General features: G+C 43.4%; 1 protein-coding gene across 3 annotated transcripts in view; it reads left to right on the forward strand.

Moving 5' to 3' along the window:
* COL6A3 (collagen type VI alpha 3 chain) overlaps positions 1-25,772 on the forward strand; it is a 98,355-nt gene that overhangs the window by 50,897 nt on the left and 21,686 nt on the right. For all 3 annotated transcript variants that reach the window (XM_033172295.1, XM_033172302.1, XM_033172311.1), the window contains 25 exons: positions 483-575; positions 1,663-1,716; positions 3,799-3,870; positions 5,997-6,023; positions 6,162-6,206; positions 6,324-6,377; positions 6,742-6,804; positions 7,374-7,439; positions 7,562-7,615; positions 8,927-8,962; positions 10,529-10,591; positions 11,414-11,476; positions 12,576-12,638; positions 14,176-14,238; positions 14,539-14,589; positions 15,303-15,338; positions 15,437-15,499; positions 16,540-16,602; positions 18,612-18,644; positions 18,744-18,780; positions 18,887-18,898; positions 19,064-19,557; positions 19,955-20,051; positions 22,537-23,229; positions 25,363-25,456. In XM_033172295.1, coding sequence (XP_033028186.1) covers positions 483-575; positions 1,663-1,716; positions 3,799-3,870; positions 5,997-6,023; positions 6,162-6,206; positions 6,324-6,377; positions 6,742-6,804; positions 7,374-7,439; positions 7,562-7,615; positions 8,927-8,962; positions 10,529-10,591; positions 11,414-11,476; positions 12,576-12,638; positions 14,176-14,238; positions 14,539-14,589; positions 15,303-15,338; positions 15,437-15,499; positions 16,540-16,602; positions 18,612-18,644; positions 18,744-18,780; positions 18,887-18,898; positions 19,064-19,557; positions 19,955-20,051; positions 22,537-23,229; positions 25,363-25,456 — 2,489 coding nt within the window. The remainder of the gene's footprint in view (positions 1-482; positions 576-1,662; positions 1,717-3,798; positions 3,871-5,996; positions 6,024-6,161; positions 6,207-6,323; positions 6,378-6,741; positions 6,805-7,373; positions 7,440-7,561; positions 7,616-8,926; positions 8,963-10,528; positions 10,592-11,413; positions 11,477-12,575; positions 12,639-14,175; positions 14,239-14,538; positions 14,590-15,302; positions 15,339-15,436; positions 15,500-16,539; positions 16,603-18,611; positions 18,645-18,743; positions 18,781-18,886; positions 18,899-19,063; positions 19,558-19,954; positions 20,052-22,536; positions 23,230-25,362; positions 25,457-25,772) is intronic.

Genomic DNA, 25,772 nt, shown 5'->3' on the forward strand with positions numbered 1-25,772 from the left:
TTTTCACAGGTGTACACATATTCTCCAAGCTGTAGGTCCAGGTCAGCTGAGTATTGCCCTCATTGCTACTTTTAGCATCTTTCCTGCTTTTTTCAGCTATTTTAAATTTAGTTGCCGGTTTTTAAAACATTATTTTCTAAACTGGCCAAAAGAAATTTAGACAATTCATACATAAATTGCCCACTTTCATGTTATTGGACTTGCCTTCATGGTGAGATATTGTAAGGAGCCTCTTTTAACTTTTTTTAAAAGAACTTTGGTTTATAGGGCAGCTGGGTGCACATTAGCATATGCAAATGTTATTTACATTTGTGTCATGGGCCTGTGCCTCAACTCCTTTCATTCTCTAATAACACACCCTAATCTACTGCAAACATGGCCATTGAGGAGAAGGAATTTACTTGTAGCTCATGTGTCTTTTTTTAAAAAATGAGTTGATCTGTGTTCTAATTTACTAATGGCAATACTTACTTTCCTTACAGGACAACATTGCAGAAAAGGCGTGCTGTGGTGTCCCATGCAAATGTTCAGGACAGAGGGGAGACAGAGGGCTGCCAGGGTCTATTGGACCAAAGGTGAGATGTTTCAGCCTCATTGGAATTTCAGCCATTGGAAATTCAGCAACCAATTTTCTGGTCTTTGACCAGGATGCAAAGTACTACATAACTAGTTCCACACTTCCAAGGGGATTTAGATCTGGGGATATCAGCCTCATGACTAATAGCAGCATGGTTCTGAAACTGGGAGCTATCAGTGATGTGGCCTTGATGGAGGCAAGGTAGTTCTTCGGTTCAAAGGGGAAGAGGCCAAAATTGCACTAGAAACATTGCCCGGACCCCTGGCACACCTAAAGCAGCTCCTTGGCTGACAAGGATCTATGTATTGCCAGTGCTGTTTTTCTAGAATGCCTCCCTTGTTCTCTTAGGATGGCAATGGCACCCACCTGAGAGGGGCCAGAATGGAATTATGGCAAATTCTGTATATTGTACTCATGGAGCCTTGTCTGGAAAGAATCGTGCTTCCAGATATCGGTTCAGCGCTGTCCATTTAAATTTGCCAGATTCTGAGTTGATGTGAAAATTCATTTCAGCATTGTTACTTAGGTTAATAAAAAACAAAGCTTCTACTTTTGGCTCAGAATTTGACCGTGCTGGGGACCATGTTTGTAGTCCCAGGGTCAGTGCCTGGTGATGACAAGTTGAACGTGGATAGGCAAAGACTTCTGCTCTGTGGGTCAAATTCTGAACATCTCATTGAGATGTAATGCAAAGAGTAAGGAATAATTTAACACTGTTCACATTAGAGAGACAGGAATAGAACTTCAGGTGGCAGAGATAAGCTAAATACCATCTTCTTCTGACTGCAAGCCCTAATGCCATAAAAAGAAGATAGCATTGCTATTCATGAAAGACTGTAAAATTCGATATACGTACAGAACCAAGTGCTGTTGAGGATGACCTGCAAGTCAGATTGCTTGTTTAGTGCAATTATTTACTTCTATAAATAGTAAAATAGAAACCTTCTATTTGTAGAAACCCATATAGATTTTGAATTGAGATTAAGGGGATGAATGCTAGATATTAGAAGAGAGAGCCCGAGTGCATGTACTGTATATAGATGGAAATACAAACCATGTGTGTTGTGTCTTTGTGTGTTTTAAAGGGAGTTTCAGGGGAAAATGGCTACAGAGGCTATCCTGGAGATGAAGGCGGACCAGTGAGTAAACTTTTTGAAATAGAAACTCTTTCATCTGCCCTGAGAAATTAGTTGGTCTCTAAGGTGCTACTGGGCAATTTTTTATTCTTATATATATATTTCGACTGAGAAATTTTGTGTATGTTGTGACTTTGCTGCTATTTTAATTGATTGTAGTCTAGTAACAATTTACTGTAATGGTTGGGATTGATTTTCTGTTTGATTGTTATTTGCTGATTTTGAGGTTTTTTAATTGAAACATTATATTTTAAATCAATTATTTATTTATTTATTTATTTATTATTGAAAAACTTTTAATATTAAAACATACTAAAAGACACATGCAAATATACATACACACATGCATATATTCCCCATACATTGTGTAGAAAATAATTGGTTATGCCTATAAATAACATTTTACATTCCTTCTCACCCCTCAACCACCCTTTCCACACACACACCCCACCTCACCCAGTGCTGGGCTTCCAATCTTCTCAGCTGCAATATCTTCTATCTTCTATTATTTCTCTTATATACAATTAATTATACTATTATTTCCTTCTAACTTATTTTTCTTACGGAACTTTTTTTCATTCTGATAGGAGTTCAGGTCTTTCAATATAATTTTGTATATATCCCCTAAAGGCCTTCCATTCCTTTTCCAACCTGTCCTTTGAGATCTCTCCAATATTCCCCATTATCTTAATTACATTATGATACTCTATTAATTTGGCAAGCCATTCTGTTTTTGTAGGAATTTCAGTACTTTTCCAGTTTTTTGCAACGAGCAGCCTTGCGGCCACTGTTGCCTATAGACAGAGCACCCTATCTACTTCCTTTATATTTTCAGGCACAGTATCCGGCAGAAAACCCTCTGGTGTTTTTTTAAAAGAATATCTGAACATTTTTTTCATTTCATTATAAATTAGCTCCCAGAATTGTTTAATATCTGGGCAGTTCCACCACATGTGGAATAGGGTGCCTATAGCCGAATTATATCACCAACAAATATTACTACAATTTTTATTCATTTTAGCAATTATTTTGGGCATTATATACCATCTATGTCAAACCTTTAAAAAATTTTCTTTTAATTTATAACACATCGTAAATTTCATATCCTTTTGCCATAATCTTTCCCATTGATCATACATTATATTTTTTACCAATATCTTGTGCCCATTTTAATCATTGATGCTTTGACTATTTCATCCTTTGTTTCCCATTCCAGGATCAGATTATATAATTTGGATATGTTTTTAGATCTTTCTTGAATCAAATATTTACCAAATTTAGATATTTCTTTTTCGAATCCTATCTTTTTGTCTTTCACTAATCTATATTTAATTTGTATATACTGGAACCAATCATACACATGAACCTTAATTGCTGAATAATCTTTTAATTTCAATTCTCCATTTTCCTCTTGCAATAATGTTTTATATGTTGCCCAATCTTCTCAAATCGATTATTTAGTTGATTTAAGTTGTTTGTTTTTATAGGAATCTGTTTCATCACGACTTACTTCCACTGGATCAGATTGTTAGAGGATGTGTGACCTTTGTTCTATCTTTTGTTGTTTCTGTGGCTTATAACCTGCCTTGTGCCCAGCTATGTAAAAAGGTGGTATGCAAATTAGAAATGAAATTATAGAATGAAAAAGAAAACGAAGGGCAAAAGTGACTTTAACCTTAAGGGTGTCTGCCCTTCCCCTCATCTTGTTGTCGTGTGGCTGGAAGGAAGTGGTTGCAGAAGTAAGTTGCAAAGAGCCGAGCAATGGTAGTTGAGTACTGTGGGCTGATCAAGACAGCGCAGAAGACTGGTCTTTCTCATCTGCCATTTAAAATGATATTGGGGAGAGGCGCTGGCAAATCCCATTTATAGTTTTATTAAAGCATGATGGAATTTCTATGTGACTCCTTAAGGGGAGTGTCACTAGAGATCCACTCAGAGCCATTTGCAATTAACCAGGTGTTAATTGCAGAACTGCTTAAATAAGCAGCTTTCTAGGTAAGGCACAATAGCCAAGATAATACCCAGCCCACCGATGGCAGAATGGACATAAATGCAAATTGTTGAATTATTCCTTTCTTCTCACAGGGTGACCGTGGGCCTCCAGGTATAAACGGAACTCAAGGATTCCAAGGTTGTCCTGGTGAAAGAGGAACTAAGGTATTAAAAGCAACAACTACAGATAGTACAGGATAGAGCAGGTGAACATCTGTCCATAGGCACCGGCCCTGTTCACTCCAGCTGAAGATCAAGTATTGGTTTCTTGCAGCAGATCAGTGAACATCCACATTTATCATGTGATAAGTATTGGGTATTTTCAGCACATTGCTTCGTCTTCTTTCCCCCAAGCTCAGAAAATGAATGACAGTGATGGATGCTGCAGATCTCGCCCCACTTTCCTGGGGAGGAAGCCCCACTGAATTCAGTTGAACATCTTCTGAACAGATATCTGTAGGATTATCCTGGGAGGCTTCACTCATATATCCACTTACTTGAGAGTAACCCTGTTGAGCTCAGTGGGATTTACTTTGGGGCAGGCACATAGAGGATTATGCTGTGAAACTCCGCTCCATAAACCTGGAATTGGTTGTGCCCTCACCTAAACCCAGACTGGCAGGGGTGGTCACCCTTTCAGCTCAGTGGTCGGCCCTCTGCAGGCCACATGTCAGGGTGGATGGGACCAGAGGCAGCAGAAGGCAGAGCAGGGGATACAACCTTTCCACAGTAAGTTAGTTTCAAGCTAATTCATTTATTTGCATGTAGACACAGGTTTAGCAGAATGGAGGGAACCCAAAATGGCATCAACTCAGACCCAAGTAAGCTACAGGCAAGCTTTGCGCAATAGACTGCATTCCACCCTGTGCAAAGGGAAGAGGTTTCTACACATACAAAACCACTCTCTCCCACCTCCACCCTCTGTCCAGGCAGGCAAGAGGCACAGTACAAGGACACAGTGCAGCCAGGGAGAAGCACTTGAGGAAGGGGCAGAGTGGAGTCCCTGAGAGGCCGTGGCCTGGGGGAGGGCAGGTGCTCTCCAGAGAGTTCTGGCAGCTGGAGAAAGAGGCCTGGAGAGTCACATTTGACCTCTGTCCCTGCCACAGACCTGAAGGTCCACTTTCCTGGCCTAGAATGCCTGTCTTATTCTCTAGAGCAGAGTTTCCCAAACTTGGGTCTCCAGCTGTTTTGGAACTACAATTTCCGGCATCCTTGACCACTGGTCCTGCTGGTTAGGGATGATAGGAGTTACAGTGGTCTAAACCACTGAATCTCTTGGGCTTGCTGATCAGAAGGTTGGTGGTTCGAATCCGCATGGTGGGGTGAGCTCCCGTTGCTCTGTCCCAGCTTCTGCCAACCTAGCAGTTCGGAAGCACACCAGTGCAAGTAGATAAATAGGTACTGCTGCGGCAGGAAGGTAAACAGCATTTCCGTGCACTCTGGTTTCCATCACGATGTCCCATTGCACCAGAAGTGTTTTAGTCATGCTGGCCACATGACCTGGAAGCTGTCTGTGGACAAATGGTGGCTCCCTCAGCCTGAAAGCGAGAGGAGTGCCGCAACCCCATAGTCACCTTTGACTGGACTTAACCGTCTAGGGGTCCTTTACCTTTTCCTTTTACAGTCCAACAACAGCTGCGAACCCAAGTTTGGGAAACCCTGTTGTAGATACTTGTTTTGAGCAAAGGGTCTGAGAAGAGTTGGAAAGTGGGTGGGCAGAAGAGAGAGTGATCAAGATATAGGAAAAGAAAGGCATTTATTTCAGCAGTTTTAATCTTTCGAGCTACAGCAACTCTTGCAACTCTTCTGATTATTCTCGTTTGTGCGCTCTGGTTCCATGCTCATGAGCCCTCCGAGGGACTGGAATCTTCGTTGTGCCCTTAAGAACTTACAGAAAGGGTAGAAAATACCAGGTTCTTCTTGATGCTGCAATATCCACTGGGCTTTGTGGCTTTCTGCACAATTCATGCCCAGCCCCTCCAACACATTCCTATCAAAGTATGCCAAGACCTCAGTAGAACTCACTCTGGGGTAAATGTGCATCGGATCTCAGCCTTTAAATTTCATTTTATTTTTGTAAGTTGGGGGCATCTTGAGCCACAACATTCTTGCATCAAGCAGTTTTTAGAGCAGGCCAACTCTTATTGAAGTCAGTGGAAAAGCTGATAGAACTCAGATGATCTGCTGCTTTGAAGTGTGGCGGCCCTTCATTTTCATTTGATTTATTTATCTAATTTGGGTTTCTGAGGAGCAAGGTTTTGCTTACACTTCCTTTTCTCGTATCTCTCTAGGGAAGTCGTGGATTTCAAGGGGAAAAGGTATGTAACCATTTAGAAATATTGAAAGGAAAAGATGTCTACCACATATGTGTGTGTTTCTCCTAAAAACAATGCATTGTCACCTTTGTGTAAATTGGATGTTTTGCGCTGTAATAACTGCTTCGTTCCCTTCTGCAGGGTGAATTGGGTGAGGCTGGCCTCGATGGAATAGATGGGGAAGAAGTAAGTTGCCTGGGAAACATTTGGTCATTTAAAGGAAACTTTTCTGTTTTGGAAAATGTTTGTTTTATGTAACAAACTTTCATTAATAGATGTGAATAATGTGATTGCTTTTGCCAGGGAGACAGAGGCCATCCAGGTTCTCCTGGGGACAGGGGAGGCCCCGGCAGACGGGTAAGTTTTATATTATCTACTCAAAACACACTAGGGCAAATGTGATCCCAGAGCTGTTGCCAGCACCCAAACAACCAAAGCAAAATGCTTGCGACCTCAAGACCTCTGCGGGTCCAACACAGGCACCAAACACATCTGATTCTGCATCAGAAAAGACACATGCAGCCTGGGGCGGGGTCGTCATGTTTTATATTAAAGAGGCCCTGACATAGATGCAAGAATGCAGTCCATTTTCTGTTTCATTAGTATTTTCTTTGTGGAATATCAGCAATCGTCAGACAACATACTTAAACATTGACTACAGAAAGCCATAGCTGTGTTGGGCGCCTTTCAGCTGGGTTTTGATGTGGATATACCTTTGCAGGGTGGCAAAGGAGTCAAAGGAGAAAGAGGAGAGCGTGGCGACCGTGGATTGCGAGGAGATTCGGTAAATATGCTGAACATATTTCAAGGGTTTTTATTTCAGACTTTAGACTGGGGCAAGTGTCACGGAGCAGTTTCTCTGTGAAGCAGAAGGCTCTTGATATCCAGTGCTGTGCATCACTAAAACACGTACACAATGTTGGTTCTTCCCCATCTCTTGCATACTGTATACAAGCAGCCCCTAATGTGTACATGGTTCCTGGGAGTGGGCCACAAGCTGTCTCAGTTTATTTAGGTTTTTCTACTGGCCAAGTGGTGGCTCTCTGGAACGGGAACACCTGGGGTACTGGGTGCGCCATACTGCAGCGTAACATGTAGATGCAGCTACCTCTTCTGAGGCGACTGAAATTTGGGCTCCTAGAGCAAAGCAATTGAGGCATCAACCTTTGCTAGTTGAATCCCTTCCACTGGGCTGAGGCAGGGGGAATACATATAGCATAACAACCTGAGTTCTCAAGAAATGTTAATTTTGCAGCACATGCTTCAAAACACAAGTCATGGCTACTCAGGAAGTTACTAAAGCAAATGCTACCTCACTAATGACTTGTTCACTTTTTCTGCTGCTGCTTCCAGGGCACCCCAGGACCCGATGTCATTCAGCCAGGAGCTAAAGGGCAAAAGGGTGAACTTGGACAATCGGTAAAGCTTATTTCATTGGATTTTCACTGCAATAAAAACTGATAATTTGAACAAAATGCTGTTATATTGATTACTCTTTGCCTATAAAGCAATAAACAGAATGTGTGCTTTGTCTGTCCCAGGGGGAACCTGGAAGAGATGGACCAGCGGGTGCCCCAGGAGGACCTGGAAGAAATGTGAGTATTGTTCATTTCCCCTACTGCTTAGTTTGCTTCTGGCTAACGGTTCCTAGTGTGTAATGGAAGGAAATAGCTTTGCTACACTCTATCAACAATGCACCAGGACAGAGAACCGAGCTGTTATTTGTAGTATTTTTTATATTGTCCTTCATCAAGATTTGTTTCTTGAAAACAATTTGAAGGGGGTGCAGATTGGTGCAACCCCCCCAGTGTGGGTTCTTTCTTTCTTATTTATTTATTTAGGTACATTTAGAGCCCACCTTTCTTCCATCATGAAGTTCAAGCTGACATTCAGCAGGGTTCCCAGCAGGGTCTCCTATGCAGACAGTGACTGGCTCCATACTTGCTTAGCTTCAGTAACATCTGAACCATGCGCCTTCCAGTCAAGCTCATGCTACTATTAGAAATTAATGTGTTGGGATTATAGTATTTGGTTATTTACAAAACCAATTAGAGAAACTAGGGAAAACAGCCAGGTGTAACAAACAGCAAATTTGTGACGTTATCCGTGAAGAAAGCAGCACCATATTTCTTCAGGGATGCCTGGCCTCTCCTGGTTGCGTGAGCCATTTCCCTGCTCTCACCTGCGTGCTCTCCTGCTCCCATGGCAGTATCATCAGGGATGGATTCCCTGCATTCAGTTGCCTTGAGCTGGTTGCTGCCTGATACAATTCAGCTTTGGAGCGAGGACATATTGGGAGGAACACATGGCAAATGTGGACTGACACACCTTCATCCAAAGATCTGGATAGAACACTCTCAGTCTCAATGGGCCCCAGAGCTGAGGTTTGGCGGGAGGCCACATTAGCATGATGAAGGAGGCATGGCCCTGCCTGTTACAGGGAATGGTTTGATCACAAGAGTGCCAGCTTCCTTGCCAGGAGGTGGGTGGGAGACATATTGCCTGGTGTTATGAAACAGGGTATTCCTAAGGGAACTGGGTGAGGGCAGTGAGAATGTGGCTGCTGTCTGGGGGGAAGCCATATTGTGGGCAGCATTGGGGAAGAAACATTTAAGGAAAGGAGTTTGCCTGCCTGGGGGGTGTGGGGGGTGGGGGGTGGGAGGGCGCTCAGAGCTTTACTCAGGGCCAGAAGCTGAACTAGAGGAGGTGTTGGATAAGGCTTGTTTAGTTACTGAGCCCTGCTGTGATCTTCCCACAAAGGAAGTTCAGAATAAGTGGCCTGTTTCCTATCAGGGAACCCTGAAAGAAGACTGCAAAGCAGAGGCAATGACAAAAACAGAACAGAGGTTGTTGCTAGAGATAGTTTCACATTACTGTTTGTGGCTGTGCTTTTTATCGATTTGCAGGGAGAACAGGGCAGAAGAGGACCTCCAGGGATCAAAGTAAGTGCTAACAATCTACATGCAAAATATCATACTTCTACACCATTCTTTCTTTCGTTTTTAAGATCCATGATTGGGAATATGGGTTGCAGGACAGGAGAAGTTACCAGTATATCAGATTTGAAGAATGCAAATGAGAATTCCTGCAATTCTGATATTAAATATAAATTTGTGGGGTAACTATGCATTTGAGAAACATTTGCCCTAGCATCAGCTAATCATGTACACTGCTCATTTATACAAGGCAATTGTTATGATGTTTGCAGACATGAATATGTTTCACAGGTGGCTCAGGTCTGAAAAACATTTATTGTGAACCTATTAGTAATAAGACCTGAAATCAGTGAGGTTTACATGGTGTCCCCCAAAGGCATGCACAGCACATTTCGTTCAGGTGTGCACCCATGGAATTTTCATTTATTTAAAGATGAACATTTATACTCAATCATAGCATTATTTTTATTCATCCAACAAAACGAAAGAAACTGAAGCTTAACTAAACTTACCTTTTCAAATTGACAACTGAACTTTACTTACACAACTTAAAAATGATATACAAAATACCAAATTTATATTGTAGTATTAACCAGACGTGCAGAAATATATGTTCAATTTTCATGATCTTTATCTTAACCAGATAATGAGCTGACCCAAATTGACCAAAACAGATCAAATTTTCTTCATCTTCCTGGCCTAGAGAAGGACTCCCCCCCCAACCTCCCTTACTGCTACCACGTGAGCCAGTCACCCCAGGGATGCTTCCAGAGACTGATGTGGGGACAAGCCAATCCAGCCTTTTTATTCTGCCTGCATCTCTCTCTGCATCCCTCATTCCCCCTTCTGCCTTTGTCTCTCGCCCTCCCCACGGCTTCCCTGAAAATGGTGGCAGTTGAGGGAGCCAGGTTGTTGCACTATGTGCTCTCCTCCTCATCACGATTCCTGGTTTTCTGAAACTTCAGGGTGTCCCTGGCTATACCTGCCACACCCCATGCACACATGTCTGGTGTTGCCACCCCCACCATTTTATCCTTGCAGCAACCCTATAAGGTAGGTCAGATGAAGCTAAGCAGTCATGTCTGGTCCACAGCCACCCAGTCTGGTTCATGGAAATAAACCTTTGAGGAAAATGAAGTTTTCCATGTAGGTACTGGACAACATTTAGGAAAGTTACATTTCATCTTTTAAATGCTAGACTCTAGCCCAGAACCCTGTTCCCAGCAGTGGACAGTGCAGATATTTCTGAGAAGCCCACAAAGAGACGACGTGGAGGCAAGAGATGCCCAGTCCTGCTGTTTGAAGACAGAAACTCCATGAATTTGCCCGATCTACTTTAGGCATACAGGCTCTCATTAAAAAGGAAGCAGAATTCACAGGGTAGGCCATGTATGCGTGGTTTGAGGAGCAAAGGCAGAGGGAAGCAGAAAAATCTCCACACTCTGTTCAGTACCTCCCCAGGGGTAGTGAATTCCACATGTTGTAAAGAAGTGCTTTTTTCTTTTTGTCTGTCCTTAATCTACAGCCCACTAGTTTCATTACACTGTCTACTCAATTACTCTTCTATTTTAGGGAAACAGAGGTCCACCAGGAACAGCAGGATCTGTGGGAGAACCAGGTCCAAGAGGACCACAGGTGAGGAGATTCTCTAGCTTATTTCTGGCATTTTTGGTGACGCTCCAGGGCAGAGCCATGCTAGTCTGTTGCACGATAGAGAACAGAAAGGAGACTTGTGGCACCTTGAAGACTAACGTGCCTTGAGCCTTTGTGGGCTGCAGCTGAAGCATTTTCCTGGGTTAAGCAGTAAACAGTAGGAGCCCAAAGGCCAGGAAACGTCACAGCTCAAATATATGCCTGCCTGGTAAGGTAAATCTGTCCATTCATAACAATGCAGTAGTAAGTAACTGGTGATTCTCTCTTCCCCCTGCAAAGTACCAACAGATGATGCTGTGAACTTCATCTTTCTACATAGTTTCTGGGGGTGTGAATTGAAAAAGTACCAGCAGTGGAATTTCACAGAGACCATCACTGGATCACTAAATAGTTAATGTTGTATATTTACCCTACTGCATGGGATACTGGTTTAATACAGGTCCAGTGCAGACCAGAGCCGTGGCTGGGTGATCTTGCGCCCCTGGCAGAACTGTCCAGATTGCACCCCTTATTTTTATATTTGTAGCCAATTGTGCCCCCCCTTACCTGTGCCCCTGGCAGGAGCCTTTCTCATCACCCCCTAGCTATGGCCCTGGTGCAGACCATTATCTATTTACTGAAGAAATGTGTGCACAGAGCTTCTAAATATTACTTTGTGTTGTCATGACACAGGAAAGTAAGTTCTTGTCATTTCCAGAGATTTACTTATATCAGGGAAGAAATACTGCTTGTTTGTGTTTTGGCAAAATTCAATTTTTGTATTGAATGTCTTTTACCTCAGTATTTGCTTTTGCTTATGTACAGGGAGCGCCTGGCACCATTGGAACTCCAGGTCTTCGAGGAGAGCAAGGCCTGCCTGGTCCAAGGGTAACATTCTTTTATTTTTCTTAGAATCATAGAATTGTAGAGTTGGAGGGGACCCCAAGGGTCATCTAGTCCAACCCCCTGCAATGCAGGAATCTCAGCTAAAGCATCCATGACAGATGGCCATCCAACCTCTGCTTAGAAACCTCCAAGGAAGGAGAATCCACAACCTCCCAAGGTCATCCATTCCACTGCCAACAGTTCTTAGTGTCAGAAAGTTTTTCCTGATGTTTAGCTGGAATCTCCTTTCTTGTAACTTGAAGCCATGGGTTGGAGTCCTACCCTGCAGAGGAGGAGAAACAAGCTTGCTCCATTTTCCATGTGACAACCCTTCAGATATTTGAAGATGGCTATCATATCTCCTCTCAGTCTCCTCTTTTCCAGGCTAAACATTCCCTTCTCCTTCAACCGTTCCTCATAAGGCTTGGGTTCAAGACCTTTCATCATCTTGGTTGCCCTTCTCTGCACACATTCCAGCTTGTCAAGATCCTTCACAAATTGTAACTTCTTAAATGCTCCTTGTTTCTGTTAGTCTGAAAAGTTTCATTCAAAAATCCGTCCAGCAGATTTTTCCCTGTCAGGGAAAAAGGTGGAGTATAAACAAATAGATACCGTAATAATAATAATGAAGCTGCTTTGGTGTTAATTGAGCAGCATTCACAGAAATTCATTGTAGCAGTTCCTTCCACAGATATTTCCAATGTTGCCAAAAACTGGAATTGAAACTAAAGTTGACAAAATTACCAAATATGAGTACAGCATTTTAAAAGTTTGAAATTTAGGTTTTAAAGGAACTGCACTTATTTGCCCAAATTCATCTGGGGATTATATGAGTGCAGAATCCGGTTCTCATGGCTGCCTTATGTCCAACATTGCTCAGGAATTCGAAGAAACCAAAAAATCAGTTGAGGTTTGAAATCAGTGGTTAGAATCAGTGTAGTTTTGAAAGGTTCAGTCTACCATCTTGATTCCAAATGCTGTCCAAGTATATCTGAACATAGATTAAATCCTGCGCCTTCCATATGAGTTTCTGTTCATGTTGTTCCTGTTGTTACGTTTGCGCTATTGCCCTGTTGCCAACCTCCAGGCCTTGTCTCCATAGGGCGGTGGAGGCCCCCCGGGAACCTCTGGGGAGCGCGGCCGGCTGGGTCCTCTTGGTAAAAAGGTAAATGACAAAATTACAGAGAACGGCTGGAGATTGGGGGGGGGGGGGAACTAATGTTGGTGTTAACATGTAATGAAGGGGAGTCAGCCCCTTTCTTCTGTGACTGCATGCATTTTAACAATGTCACTTTGAAAGCCATAAATAAAAGAGGTCAGCTCTAGTGACGTTGCCAGAATGTGTGAATGCCTAGTTTGAAGTGTGAAGTTGCTTCGTGCTCGGAAGCAGTACACAACAAGCATTATTATTTCTCTCAAAGTTCTTCTGTAGCTCAAAATGAAAAATGAGATTCTGCACATATACAGAGTGCAGCAAATGCTGCAATTCCTACGGAAAATGTGTCAAATGCTTTGAATGCTGATGTATCCAGAAGGGATTTATTTTAATTTTTTTGTCTCAAGTTTAACTATCAGCATAGGCGGGGGCGAGGGGAACTTACAGAACCTGCAGTAAATGTGGTTGGGTGGGCTACGAAGATAGGTGCCGTTTTAAGCCAATTTAATACAGTGCAGCAAATATTAAAAGCACAATCTTAGGGTCTCTGGAAGGGAAATCCCCAGAGATTCTCATCTCTGCTGGCTGAGTATAAGGTCTGCCCACAGAGGCCTCCTTGCTGCAGCTGTGGAAAACTCTCCAGTTGTTCCTCCTCTGTTGCTGATACAGCACCTGCGTTAGGAGGAGAAAGGGGGTGATCCACTAAACACAAGTAGTAGTAGTAATAATAATAATAATAATAATAATAATAATAATAATAATAATTTCAGTATTTATACCCTGCCCATCTGGCTGGGCCTCCCCAGCCACTCTGGGCGGCTCCCAACAAATATTAAACAGAATAAAACATCAAGCACTGAAAACTTCCCTAAACAGAGCTGCCTTCAGATGTCTTCTACAAGTCAGATATAGGTACTGGTAGGTAGCCATGTTGGTCTGCCATAGTCAAAACAAAATATAAAATCAAAAAATCCTTCCAGTAGCACCTTAGAGACCAACTAAGTTTGTTCTTGGTATGAGCTTTCGTGTGCATGCACACTTCTTCAGATACAGACGTGTGCATGCACATGAAAGCTCATACCAAGAACAAACTTAGTTGGTCTCTAAGGTGCTACTGGAAAGTTTTTTTGATTTTTTGATTTTATATTTTGTTTTAAAAGTCAGATAGTTGTTTATTTCCTTGACATCTGATGGGAGGGCATCTGAGAAGGCCCTCTGCCTGGTTCCCTGTAACCTGACTTCTCACAGTGAGGGACCCGCCAGAAGGCCCTTGGAGCTGGACCTCAGTGTCCGGGCTGAACAAGGGGGGTGGAGACGCTCCTTCAAGTGTTGAGAGCCCTTTATTTACATGCTCTCCTGCATGTGAGATTAGTATTGTTACCCCCATATTTCAGATGGGAGTGCTTAAGCAGAGGAGGCAGATTTCCTAAGGTCACCTCATGAGTCTATGGCAGAAGCGATTCCAACCAGGATTCATATCTGAGTCCCTTAAATACTGTGTTATACTAGCTTGCATCCTAAGTTAAATTTTTTATTTTTAACACAGGGTGAACCTGGCAATCCTGGTCCAAAGGGTCCCAACGGTCCCCCTGGGCCCCGAGGAGAGACGGTAAGTGTGGCTCCGTGGAGGCTGCAGGCATTGCTGAACAGCCAGTCCCCACAGGCTCGCTTCCGAGAGGCTGAAGAGCTTGAACCCTCCAGCGAGGCCAGCACTGGCGGCTCATAATCCACTTCACAGAGCCTCCGTTTCAACTCTCCCGATCCTCTCTTTCAAAGAACTCTCTTTGAACACATTAACCGTGGCCTTCTGGCATGTCTAATTTTGAGGATCACGTACACTGGCTGAAGAAGGCTCTAACTACTCCAGGATGTGTTGCGCATTCATGTTCTGCACTTTTATGTCTTGTAGGGAGATGATGGACGAGATGGAGTTGGCAGGGCAGGAGCTAAAGGCAGAAAGGTGTGTACAGTCCCAGGGCTTGCCTTTATCCGATAGATACATGAAGGCACGTCTTAATGCAAGCTTTGCAGTTGAGTTTGGTGAAAGCAAAATGTGTATCAAGGAGCGCAAGGCCTCTTTGCCCCTCCCCTGTCCTCTTCCCTCCCTATCTCCCGCCCTCAGGGCAGGCATGACACCACCTCTCTCCTTCTTCAGAACCTTCCTTGTCTGCGTTGCCTTTGGCTCAACCCTGCATCCATCCCCTTTCGTCCCTTTCCTTTCTCTAATGGTCACACACAAACCTTTGGGGGGGGGGGGTTGCCTGTTTTCACCTGTGAAACTGCAACGTTTCAAGTACACCTAGAGTCATTGTAAGCAGCACATGGCAGTGGGAAGGGGTTCCTTGGGACACTTATACACCAGCCAATTACTTCCCATCATTTACAGCGTCTCAGGCATTCATGGGGGTGGGGAGCATCCAGGCAACATCAGGCTTAGGTTGCATGAATCCTGCCCCCCCCCCCCGGAATGTTAATTTGCCCTTACAGGGGGTTGGGGACACAATTTCAAAGCAGAATTTATGGAGGTGGTTTGTTTCTGCTGAGTGGCACGGCGTGCCTGTTGGGTGCCTCCTCAGGTCTGGTTTGGCACAGCCCTTTTATTTATGGGAACAGACAAGGGAAGGGCGCTGCCTTTGCTTCATTGAACTCACAATCTGTTTCTTATTTCCACAGGGAGAGCCTGGTTTCCCAGGATATCCAGGAATAAGGGTACTTGGAAGAATTTTAATTGTGTTCCTTATGCTAAAATACAGTAGCTCATGAGTGACATGTGCCAGAGAGATAACACTTTGCTCTGTTTTGAACAGGGTGCGCCTGGAGATAACGGTGGCGTTGGAGATCCTGGCCCCAAAGGAAGCAGAGGTCTCAGGGTAATGCAGCTTCCTGTGTTTAAATGGAGAGCCTGCTTGGTTCATGTTCTTCTACAAATCATTTCCTTTACTCCCAGTTTCATCCTGTTGCAACTACTTGCATAGTTGTATTCAGTGCCTTTTCGGGGTCAAAAAAAGAAGTCCCAGTACTCATATATTCATGAAAGTTCCATAGGTGCCAACACAAAATCGGTCTCAGACCGTCAAAATGATCAGTTCCAAGGCAAAGATCAGCTTCCACTTGCAGCTTACTAGAGAAGAGATCTCTAATCAACTCTGAGTGGGCCAACTGCAGCCATAGAGTTAGACTCAAACGTCACCTGCTTGTGGGTGGTGCATTCTGTTCATGGCAGTGCTGTTTTACAGCTCATGCTAGAGCATTGTGTGATAAAAGCAAACCTAAATCTAAATAAGTGTTCACGTGCTTGTGCAAAAACTTGTGCAAGCTGTATTCGAAGCTGTATTTGAAGCTACCTGTTATTGCGCTGCAGAAACATTTGCAAGTAGTACTGGCTGTTTGTTTTTCACACACCATTTATGGATCCAGCCTATTCTACACAAACACACAGGAATTTGCATAGTGTACATGAACAAAAATGTTATTTAAACCATTTATATGCTTTTTTTTGCCAACTGGTCCTCAAGGCAGCTTACAACACTTGCTTAAAATAATTTAAAGATCATTTCAGCGCAAGTAAGTCCAAATCACCAGGTAATAAAAGAGCCCCTAAAACAGTTAACTAGCATAAACTTCCAAATGAAATTAAATGCTCTGAAATGTTTGGGTAACTTGTTGGAGAGCGGATTTCTGTTGAACATGCAGGCGGGTGGGGTGAGGAATTTCAGAAACCTCACGGCAGGGCAGAAATAATGGAGGGGGGGGGCCTGCAGGTAGGCCAGGTAGAATCATGCTGGCTCTGTTTGCATTAATTCGAACCTCTCCAGGGAAACAACCCACAGCAGATACAATTAACTTAAAAGGGCAGGTGTGTGGGATTTGGGTCAAGCACGTTTACTCTTGTTTGCTTTTTCCTGCTTAGGGAAGTGCAGGAGCACCTGGCATACGAGGCCAAAAAGGAGAGAATGGATATTCAGGGCCAGAGGTAGGTTTGCAATACACACATCACTGGCCTGACATGTTGATTTTGCTGAAGAGTCTAGAATACTTTTACATTTCTTTCTATGCTGAGTTTACTATTAAACTCACTTACCATATTTCATCTCTATTAATCCAATAGAACGATCCTGAGTTATCTCGAATAAACCTTTATTTCTTGTATTTCGTTCTTTTTATACCCTGCTTTTTCCCCTGACGGGACTCAAGGCAGCTTACAGATAAAATTAAGAACTGCTAAAAACAGGGAAAACTGTGAGATTGTGTGCGAGAGATTAAGGAATTGTAAAGAAGAAATTGCTATTTGTATATGCTTGCCCTGGACATTTCAAGCTTCCTTGTATTGTTTGAAAGTCTTATTTTTTATTTTTTATTTTACTATTTATTAAATTTGTATACTGCCCTGTACCCGAAAGTCTCAGAGTGGTTCACAGGATAAAATCACAACATAAACACATACGTGCATAGTTTAAAGAAAGTTCCAAGAAGAAATGATAATGCCTCTTGCCAGCTGATGTGAACATCAGTCCTATGACCCTTACAACTGAATATTAATTTCTACATCTTTTAGTAAAACAATAGCTGGAGATGTTAATCAATCCTATTCTAATCTGAAATGAGACTGGAAGATGCAATATAATCTAAAAATTAAACACCCAAATTGACAATTTTAAATTATCATTTCTTGGACCGTTAAAAGTTTGAACTCCAAATTTTGAATTTTGAGGCAGAGGCTTCTGTTTTTGTGTGCATTTCCGGCTTTGCTTGTGATGTTGCGAGGCTTGAGTCACCCACCCTCATGCCCGCCATACTTGTGCCATTTGGATAAGTGATTATTATATAAACTTTTCAACTCCTACTTGCTAATAATGAAGAAGCGGTGGGCAGCAGCATCCATGGTTCTGCCCTGCAGCAAAGAACCCCCTCAGTCCATTGGAATGCAAGAGGAGCCCTGCTGGGTGAGACCAAAGGCCATAAATCATTCCCTTCTCCACCAGAGGCACCAACTTCTGCAGGAGAAGGGGGGCCATCATGGGGTGCATGGCGTGACCCACGCGGCATCAGGGTGGGGGGAGGGGGCGGGTGCAGTGGCCGTGCATCAGCAGCCCTGCTCCCATGGCCGTGGCTCCTCCTCCTCCTCCTCCTCCTCCAGGGGCTACTTTCCTGCTCCGGCCACTGAAGCCACGCTCAGCTCCATGCTTGGCCTCTACTTCTTTGAACGTTTTCCTTTGAACCAACCCCCTCCCTGAAAATAGGGGGGGGAAGGGTTTGGCCCCTCAGAGATGGAAACCCTGTTTTCCACTCTCCGCCATCTTGAGTAACAAAGAGAGCTCCGGAATTATTTTCCCCTTAATTTCCTTGGTTTCTTCCCGCTCCTTTCAGGATCTAGGCTTAATTTCCCCCAAGGCTCCTGGTCAGAACAACCTCTGAAACAGGAGGCAGCTGTTTTACAGAAAGAGTGGAAGAATTACCCCACTCCTTGCAGCGCCAACCTTATGCCTGCAGGATTTGGGGACAGCATAGAATGCGCCAAGGACTTGACTGAGGCTTAACCCAGTAGAAAGGCAGGCAAAGCACCCTTCTAAACATTTCATGGGTAAAGCCCTCAAAATAGCGGTGCTCAGATTTTTTGCTAAGAAGATCTCCCAATGAAGCTTTGGCTTGAATTCAAGGCACACAGTTATTTGGAAGAATGCACACAAAACTCTCTCTCTCCCCCCCCCCTTTATATTTTTTATTAATTTTCAAAAATAAAAGTGATACAGGATTCTGCAAAATACAGTGTCAACAAACAGGATCTGATGACAATAAATTGTAATTGCTTCCTTCCTATTCCATTCCCTGGCAAGACTCTTCTCACTCCCCCCCCCCACCTCCGGGGGCTTTCCCCTCCTCCCTGATACTCAGTTGACTGAAATCTGCCAAGCTCCTATCAGACAAGCACTCTGAAACCCAAGTCCTACAATAACAGTTGCATTTTAAAATCCTTTCTTTCAGGGACTCAAGGGTGACAGAGGAGAAGCAAGAGACGTAAGTCATCTTCTCATTCCGTAATTTTTTGTGCTGGTACCAAACTTCTTGTATTTCTTCCTCTTTTTTCACTGTTTGCCTTTCCCTTTCCTTTTAAAGCAATGCACACTTGTACGCAACATCAAAGATAAATGCCGTAAGTCCGTTTCTTTTGCCTCTAATGCTTAGTTTGCTTTGGAGGAGACTATGAAGTCATTGACTTTCTTTCTTTCTTTTTCTTTCTTTCTTTCTGTTATTCACAGCCTGCTGTTATGGTAAGTCCATATTAGATTCCTCAATTTCTGGCACCAAAAATGGATGCAAGCTGTGGCTTCAAAGGAACGGACTGGTTTGTAGCTGCAGAATATGTCCCTTGCTATTTTGGAAGCAAATGTGTCTGATCAAATTCCTTTCTTGCTTTGTGTATCCACTACCTGCAGGTCCCAGGGAATGTCCAGTTTACCCCACGGAACTGGCATTTGCTATAGATACCGCCACTGGGGGAAGCGCAGACATTTTCAACAGAACAAAGCAAGCAGTGTTGTCAATTGTTAACAATCTCACAATTGCTGAAAGCAACTGTCCCAGGGGTGCCCGGGTTGCGTTAGTTACCTATAACAGCGAAGTCACCACTGAGATCCGTTTTGCTGACTCCCGAAGGAAAGCAAATCTCATCAAACAGATCCAAGAGCTCCAAATGCCACAGACATCAAAACAGCGGAGCTTAGAAACGGCCATGTCTTTTGTGGCCAGGAATACCTTCAAACGCGCCCGCAGTGGGTTCCTCATGCGGAAGGTGGCTGTTTTCTTCAGCAATGGGCCAACAAGAGCATCTGCACAACTTAACGATGCTGTCATGAAATTATATGATGCGGGAGTTGTGCCTGTGTTCCTTACCTCCAGAGAGGACAGGGCCCTCATAAATGCACTGCAGGTTTGCATCCCTTCAACCTTTCTTCTGCTCCAGGGGTATTTGTGGGATTAAGCCACAGCCATTCTCCAGGGACTGTGGCCATCAGGCATATTGTCCTCTTTGAAAGCCTTGCAGGTTTTTAAAAAAAGAAGTGGCATGTGTATTAAAGCATTTATGAATATGAAAAAGAAACAGTTTTCATTTTTATGCACTGTAAAAAAAGGATGATGAAACTGACTGCCTGGTTTCTAGCTCTCAGCCATCATCTCCTGCATAGTCTGAAGGCGTGTCTTAAAAGCATAAGCTGCTCAAAGTTTTCAGAAGTCAACCAAGTCTTCTGTTTGGCCTCAGCTATTCATGGGCTCTCAGTCTACACCAATCAATGTTTGATGCCTGTTTCCTTTTTCGTCTAAACCAGATCAACAATACTGGTGGGCAAGCCGTCGTATTTTCTGGCAACAGGGATCAACTGAACCAAATTATTAGGAGAGTAATAACGTGCCATGTTTGTCTAGGTAAGGTTCTTGGTTTCTTTCCTATATATTGTACTTTTCAAGGACAGTACATTTTGCAGCCAGTACTAGGACTTTCCTTAAATAAATACAAATACAAATACAATACCTTTATTGGCATAAATAAAACAATAAGCATAAAACCATCAGTATATATTAAAATTCTAGAGCATACAATATAAAAGAAGGGAAAGGGAATCCCCACTATTGCACAGGCCAGAGCTCCCCAGACTTAACTTCTGAAATCCTGGTCAGAAATTGTGCCATAACTCTAGTCACTTCCGGTGAATCATCCCTCAGCAAAAACTGGGCTACAAGTTGTTTATTATGGGGGACCCTGGGCCATATAGAGGACATCATGGGATCTTCGCGAAAGATATTGAAAAGAGGACAATCCAGAACCATATGGACTATAGGGTCAGGTACATTCTGACCCCAGGTGCAGAGTCTGTTCTGGAAGGGAATACCTCTAAACCTTCCAGATAACACTGCGGACAGAAAGGCATTCAAACGCACCAGCGTAAATACTCTACGGTGTAATGGAGTGACCAGATCATAAAGGTAGTTAGGCATCATTCCATGGTGGGGTTGCAGCCCCAGATAAGCAGAGGAGCACACGGAAGGCTGCAAAGGGTGTTATTTCTGGAATTCACTGTCTAGCAGCCTCTGCTTGATTAACATAAAGATGTGTGATTCCTCAAGTAACAAAAGGGAATCCACCAAGAGGCCTATTTGCCTAAGTTTAGAGGTAATGTCCGAGAACCAGGTGAAGTTATGTTTGTCTCTGAGTAAAAAGGTTAGTAGACTTTCTGGCTCTGTGTTAAAGAGAATTTTCAGCCAGTATTTGAAGGTAGTTTCTAGGAGGTGTTTCTAGGAGCTTTAGCTGCACCTTCAAATTTACTTTTGCTACTGAAGTGTAGGTACCTTTTCATTGTAGGCCAGGGTCAGGGCCCTGTGCCAATGCAGAACCATCCATTGTACCTTTGAGCAGCTGCTGGACCCCTAAAACCCATTCCTTGTGAGGTGCCATACCTGTTTTTCTTAGTGAGGTGCAAATATACACTATATGCTTATAAGAAGGGTCTACGGGATCTACTTGGGAGTTGTTGTTTTCCTGGAGGTCTACCAGTTGAAACCAGGTACAGAACTGTAGCTCAGCCAGGCAGAAAGAGGCTATTAATTAAGGTAAAGGGTCTCCTGAGCATATGGTCAGCCAAGAATTCATAGTCGGCAAAAGACCCCAAATCCACACCTGGCTTACCACACCCCTCAAAGTGTTCTTTTCAAGCAACACAATTTAGGAAAGTGGGGCAGCGAAGCTTTTTTGTGTTGCTGTTGTTAAACAAAGTGGGAAACAGAAATCCTTCTGGATCTACTGCAAATAGAGATCTTTCAGTAGATCTCAATCTGCCCACCCCTAATATGAAAGTGTGTTTCAGTTGGAAGTGCCCACATCACACATTGTTTGTTGCACAATGCACTAATTTTATAGTGATTTTATTCTGAATATTATATCTAACTGAAAGAGCACTTTTTGTTTGCAAAGCCCCTTATTGTGGAAATGTGCTAAGTTGTTTCTGGGCCATTAAATTAGTGCCATACAGATAAAGGTAAAAAGCCCTATCTTGCCCAAACCTCTGGAGGCAGTCACAGTACATATGCCATGACTGATAAAAGGTAAAGGACCCCTGGATGGTTAGGTCCAGTCAAATTCAACTATGGGGTGTGGCGCTCATCTCCGCTTTCAGGCTGAAGAAGGTGGCGTTTCTCCACAGACAGCTTTCCAGGTTATGTGGCCAGCATTACTAAACAGCTTCTGGCGCAACAGAACACTGTGATGGATGCCAGGGTGCACGGAAACGCCGTTTACTTTCCTGCCGCAGTGGTACCTATTTATCTACTTGCGCTGGTGTGCTTTTGAACTGCTAGGTTGGCAGGAGCTGGGACAGAGCAATGGGAGCTCACCCCATTGCGAGGATTCAAACTGCCAACCTTATAATTGGCAAGCCCAAGAGGCTCATTGGTTTAGACCACAGCTCCACCTGCGTCTCATGCAGAAGAACCATTGGTGGTCTTGCCATCTTTCTGCTCGCAGCAGTGCTGTTCAAGTGCCTTCATTCTACCCTGTGATGTTTAGCCCCTGCAGGAGTCCTGCAGTTATAAACTGAAGTCTGAAAACTGGCTTCACTTAGCCAGTGCAGCAATGCCATGACTTCATGAATGGCTGTCCAATTCACTGGTAGTAATTGCAGCATTTTGCTGGGGACCTGTCACATGTTCATCTTTTGCCCAAACTGTACACACATTTTGAGGGAATTTTAAAAACATTTGCTTTCTCTTGAAATTCTCAAAATTATTTGGGAGCTACCAGAAGCTGTGATTCTGATGCAATATGCCAATTCAGGTTCCTACACCCTCTTGTTACTGTGATGCTGAAAGATGTTGATTTCAGATGTTCGAGTTAACTGTGATATGTTTATTCCTTTAGATGTATGTGATCCTGATTCTAGCTGTGGTCCCACAAGACCTTTTACCAGAGACAGACGGGCTGCTCCTACAGATGTTGACATTGATATAGCATTCATTCTAGATAGCTCTGAAAGCACCACCCATCTGCAATTCAGAGAGATGAAGAACTACATTTCATATGTAGTAAGCCAGCTGGAAACAAGCTCTGAGCCCAAGGTATCCCGGCACCATGCCAGGGTGGCTGTCATCCAACATGCTCCCTATGAGTTTGAATCAAACTCAAGCACATCTCCCGTCCAAGTGGAGTTGTCGCTGACAGATTACGGATCCAAAGACAAGCTGGTGGATTTCATTAGCAACCAAATGGCACAACTGTATGGCACACGGGCTGTGGCGAGTGCAATTGAATATACGACAAAACACATCTTTGAGAGTGCACCAAATCCTAGAGATCTCAAAGTCATAGTCTTGATGATGACTGGAGAGATTAAAAGCAAAGAACTCGAACACCTTCAGAGAGTTATTGTAGAAGCGAAATGCAAAGGATACTTCTTTGTCATTGTGGGCATTGGCAGGAAAGTTAACATCAAGAGCATCTACAGTCTGGCAAGTGAGCCCAACGATGTCTTCTTCAAATATGTCGATAAGCCCTCTGAGCTCCATGAAGAGGCTTTGCTGCGCTTTGGGAACCTCTTGCCGTCTTTTATTAGCAGTAAGTATATGCAGCGGCACAGCAGTGGGAAATCTGATGCTGACCATGAAATGTGCAAGGGGAGGTGGGGGTGAAGTGTGCATTGCCCCCCCCCAAATGGACGTTTGAGCCAGGTTAAAGGGGCCCTGCTGCTCTTGTGCCAAGTACCTCAGACTCGGGGCAGTATACTTCATTTGTGTAAGAAGAAGAAGATGGTGATGTACTTGTTTAGTTAATGTCACACCTTTCCCTCAGTGCAGGACCTTAGACAGCCCATGACTTGCATTAAAAACAGATACAGCATGTGTGTGTACACACACACACACACACACACACACACACACCAATCAGGTATAAATATTTTTAAAGGTTGCCTTCTTAAAAGTGACACTGAATAAAAACAAGTTGAAAACATTTAAAAACATTGAAGGAGAAGAAAATATGCAATGCCCACCATTCAAAGACCCGTTTGCAACACCCAGTTAGTGGTCAGAGGGAGTTCCAGAGTCTGGGAGCAGCTACCAAGAAGGCCCTTTTGCGCCTGTGAGGATGGTGGGGCCAAGAGAGAGGCTGCCCCTGAAAATCTCAAAAGCCAGGCATAATAATAATTATAATTATAATCGTAATAATTAATAATAATAATAATTTATTTGTACCCCGCCCATCCGGCTGGGTTTCCCCAGCCACTCTGGGTGGCTCATATTGTGAGAGACCTTCCATAGTTCCAGTTACAGGTGGGTAGCCGTGTTGGTCTGCCATAGTCAAAACAAAAGAAGTGTGCATGCACACGAAAGCTCATACCAGGAACAAACTCAGTTGGTCTCTAAGGTGCTACTAGAAAGAATTTTCGATTTTATTGTGAGAGACAGTCCTTCAGAAAGCCTGGACCCCAACTTTATAGGTCATAACTAGGATATGAAGCAGCTCCCACACGGCTCTAGTAAACCCTCCCCTCAGAGTCGCTGCTGCTCTCCCACAAAAGCGCCAACTCAGCTGTGTCCCATCACCTGCCGTTCCTGCAACTTTCACCAAGTGCACATTTGCTCTCCAAAGGGGCTGGAAGAGAATGACATGCAAGGAAGGCCCTGCGGAGGCATGGGGAACAGGCTGCTGCCAGGAGGTGCAGTGCAAGGTCCCCTCTGAGTTGCAGCACCCGTGGCAGAGCAGCAGCAACAGCGCATCAGGCACACCGTTGGGGGCGGGGCGATGCTGGCCCCAAGGGACCTACTCTATACCAAGCTCTCCATAGCTTAGCGTGCAGGTCTGCAGTCCCAAAGAAGAGTGTTTTAAGACAGATTTCAAAACATGCAGTTGGCAGGCGTGTAGCTTTACCAGAAAACTCATACCTTGCATGAATATTATGTGAAGTTTTTCTCATTCTGCTGAGAAACAGTGGTACTATTCAGGCTTGGCTGCCATACAGTCCAGGCTACACAGGGACTACTGATTTTAGGACCCCAAACAGATGGGTCTGCTGAACCAAATGCATAAAAGATCATATATAAAGTTTTCTCACAAAAAACACGATACTGTGATTCTAAAATCCAAGAGATGTGCATTTCTCTTAAGGGATTCCTCAATTTCTGTTCTAGACTCTAGTAATTACTGGTAAAGTTGGAGTCATAAACACTTTTTGTGGAAACCCATTTTGTGTGTACCGGATTTAGGATCACAGCTTTATAGTCCTCCTTTCAGTTGTCAACAATTTCAAGCTTTCTGTTGCAGGCTTAAAACTCTTTGAACCCTAATTTGGTAAAGTCTCTTGTTTCTTCCCCTTTTTTTAGGTCAACCGATAAGATATTTAAGTCTAAAGCACAGTCTCCCCCATTATAGCTAAAAAAAACAAAAAAAAACTTCCTTTAGTTGCTGGCAGAATTACAGTCTCCACATATTTTGCTTATACTGTATCGTAATTAGAAGCAGAAGAATGGAGAGCTGTGTTTTATTACTTGCAAGACTGAAACCATTTTTCATTGGGAAGAAAGGAAGAAGAGATTATGCAAATTACTATTTTTCCATGTATATAATAAATGCTAAGTATGCTTAGATATGGCCCCTATCATACTTACTACACTACTTTTATTATGGTTTAAATTGAAATAGTATGTTTGGCCAGGGAGAATGGCTTTGTTCAAATTCTGCTTGCATTTTTAGGTGAAAATGCCTTTTACCTGTCTCCAGACATCAGGAAACAATGTGATTGGTTTCAAGGTGATCAGCCAGTCAAAAAATTTGGCCAGAAAGAAGTGTAAGTCTAATGGGTTTTTAGCATTCTGAATAGAAGGAAAAGACAGATACATGCCAGTCTGCAAAGCTAACATTGAGATCTACTGAAGGCAGCAAATTAGACTTACCTTGACAGTGGGTGTAGAAAACATAATGAACAAGGGATTGTTTTTACAGCTATTCTTCCCAGCCTCCTGCATGGGGAAATGTGCCCCAGATTCTAAAAATTGATATTGGAAGGTGCCTCTGAGAAGTTCCATGTACCACTCTAGTTAGTCTATTCCTCCGGCAAGCACATTGGATCATGGCAACATCATTAAATTTAAGATTAAATGGAT

This window comes from Lacerta agilis, chromosome 1, assembly GCF_009819535.1.
Source record: "Lacerta agilis isolate rLacAgi1 chromosome 1, rLacAgi1.pri, whole genome shotgun sequence".
NCBI classification, from domain to species: Eukaryota; Metazoa; Chordata; class Lepidosauria; order Squamata; family Lacertidae; genus Lacerta; species Lacerta agilis.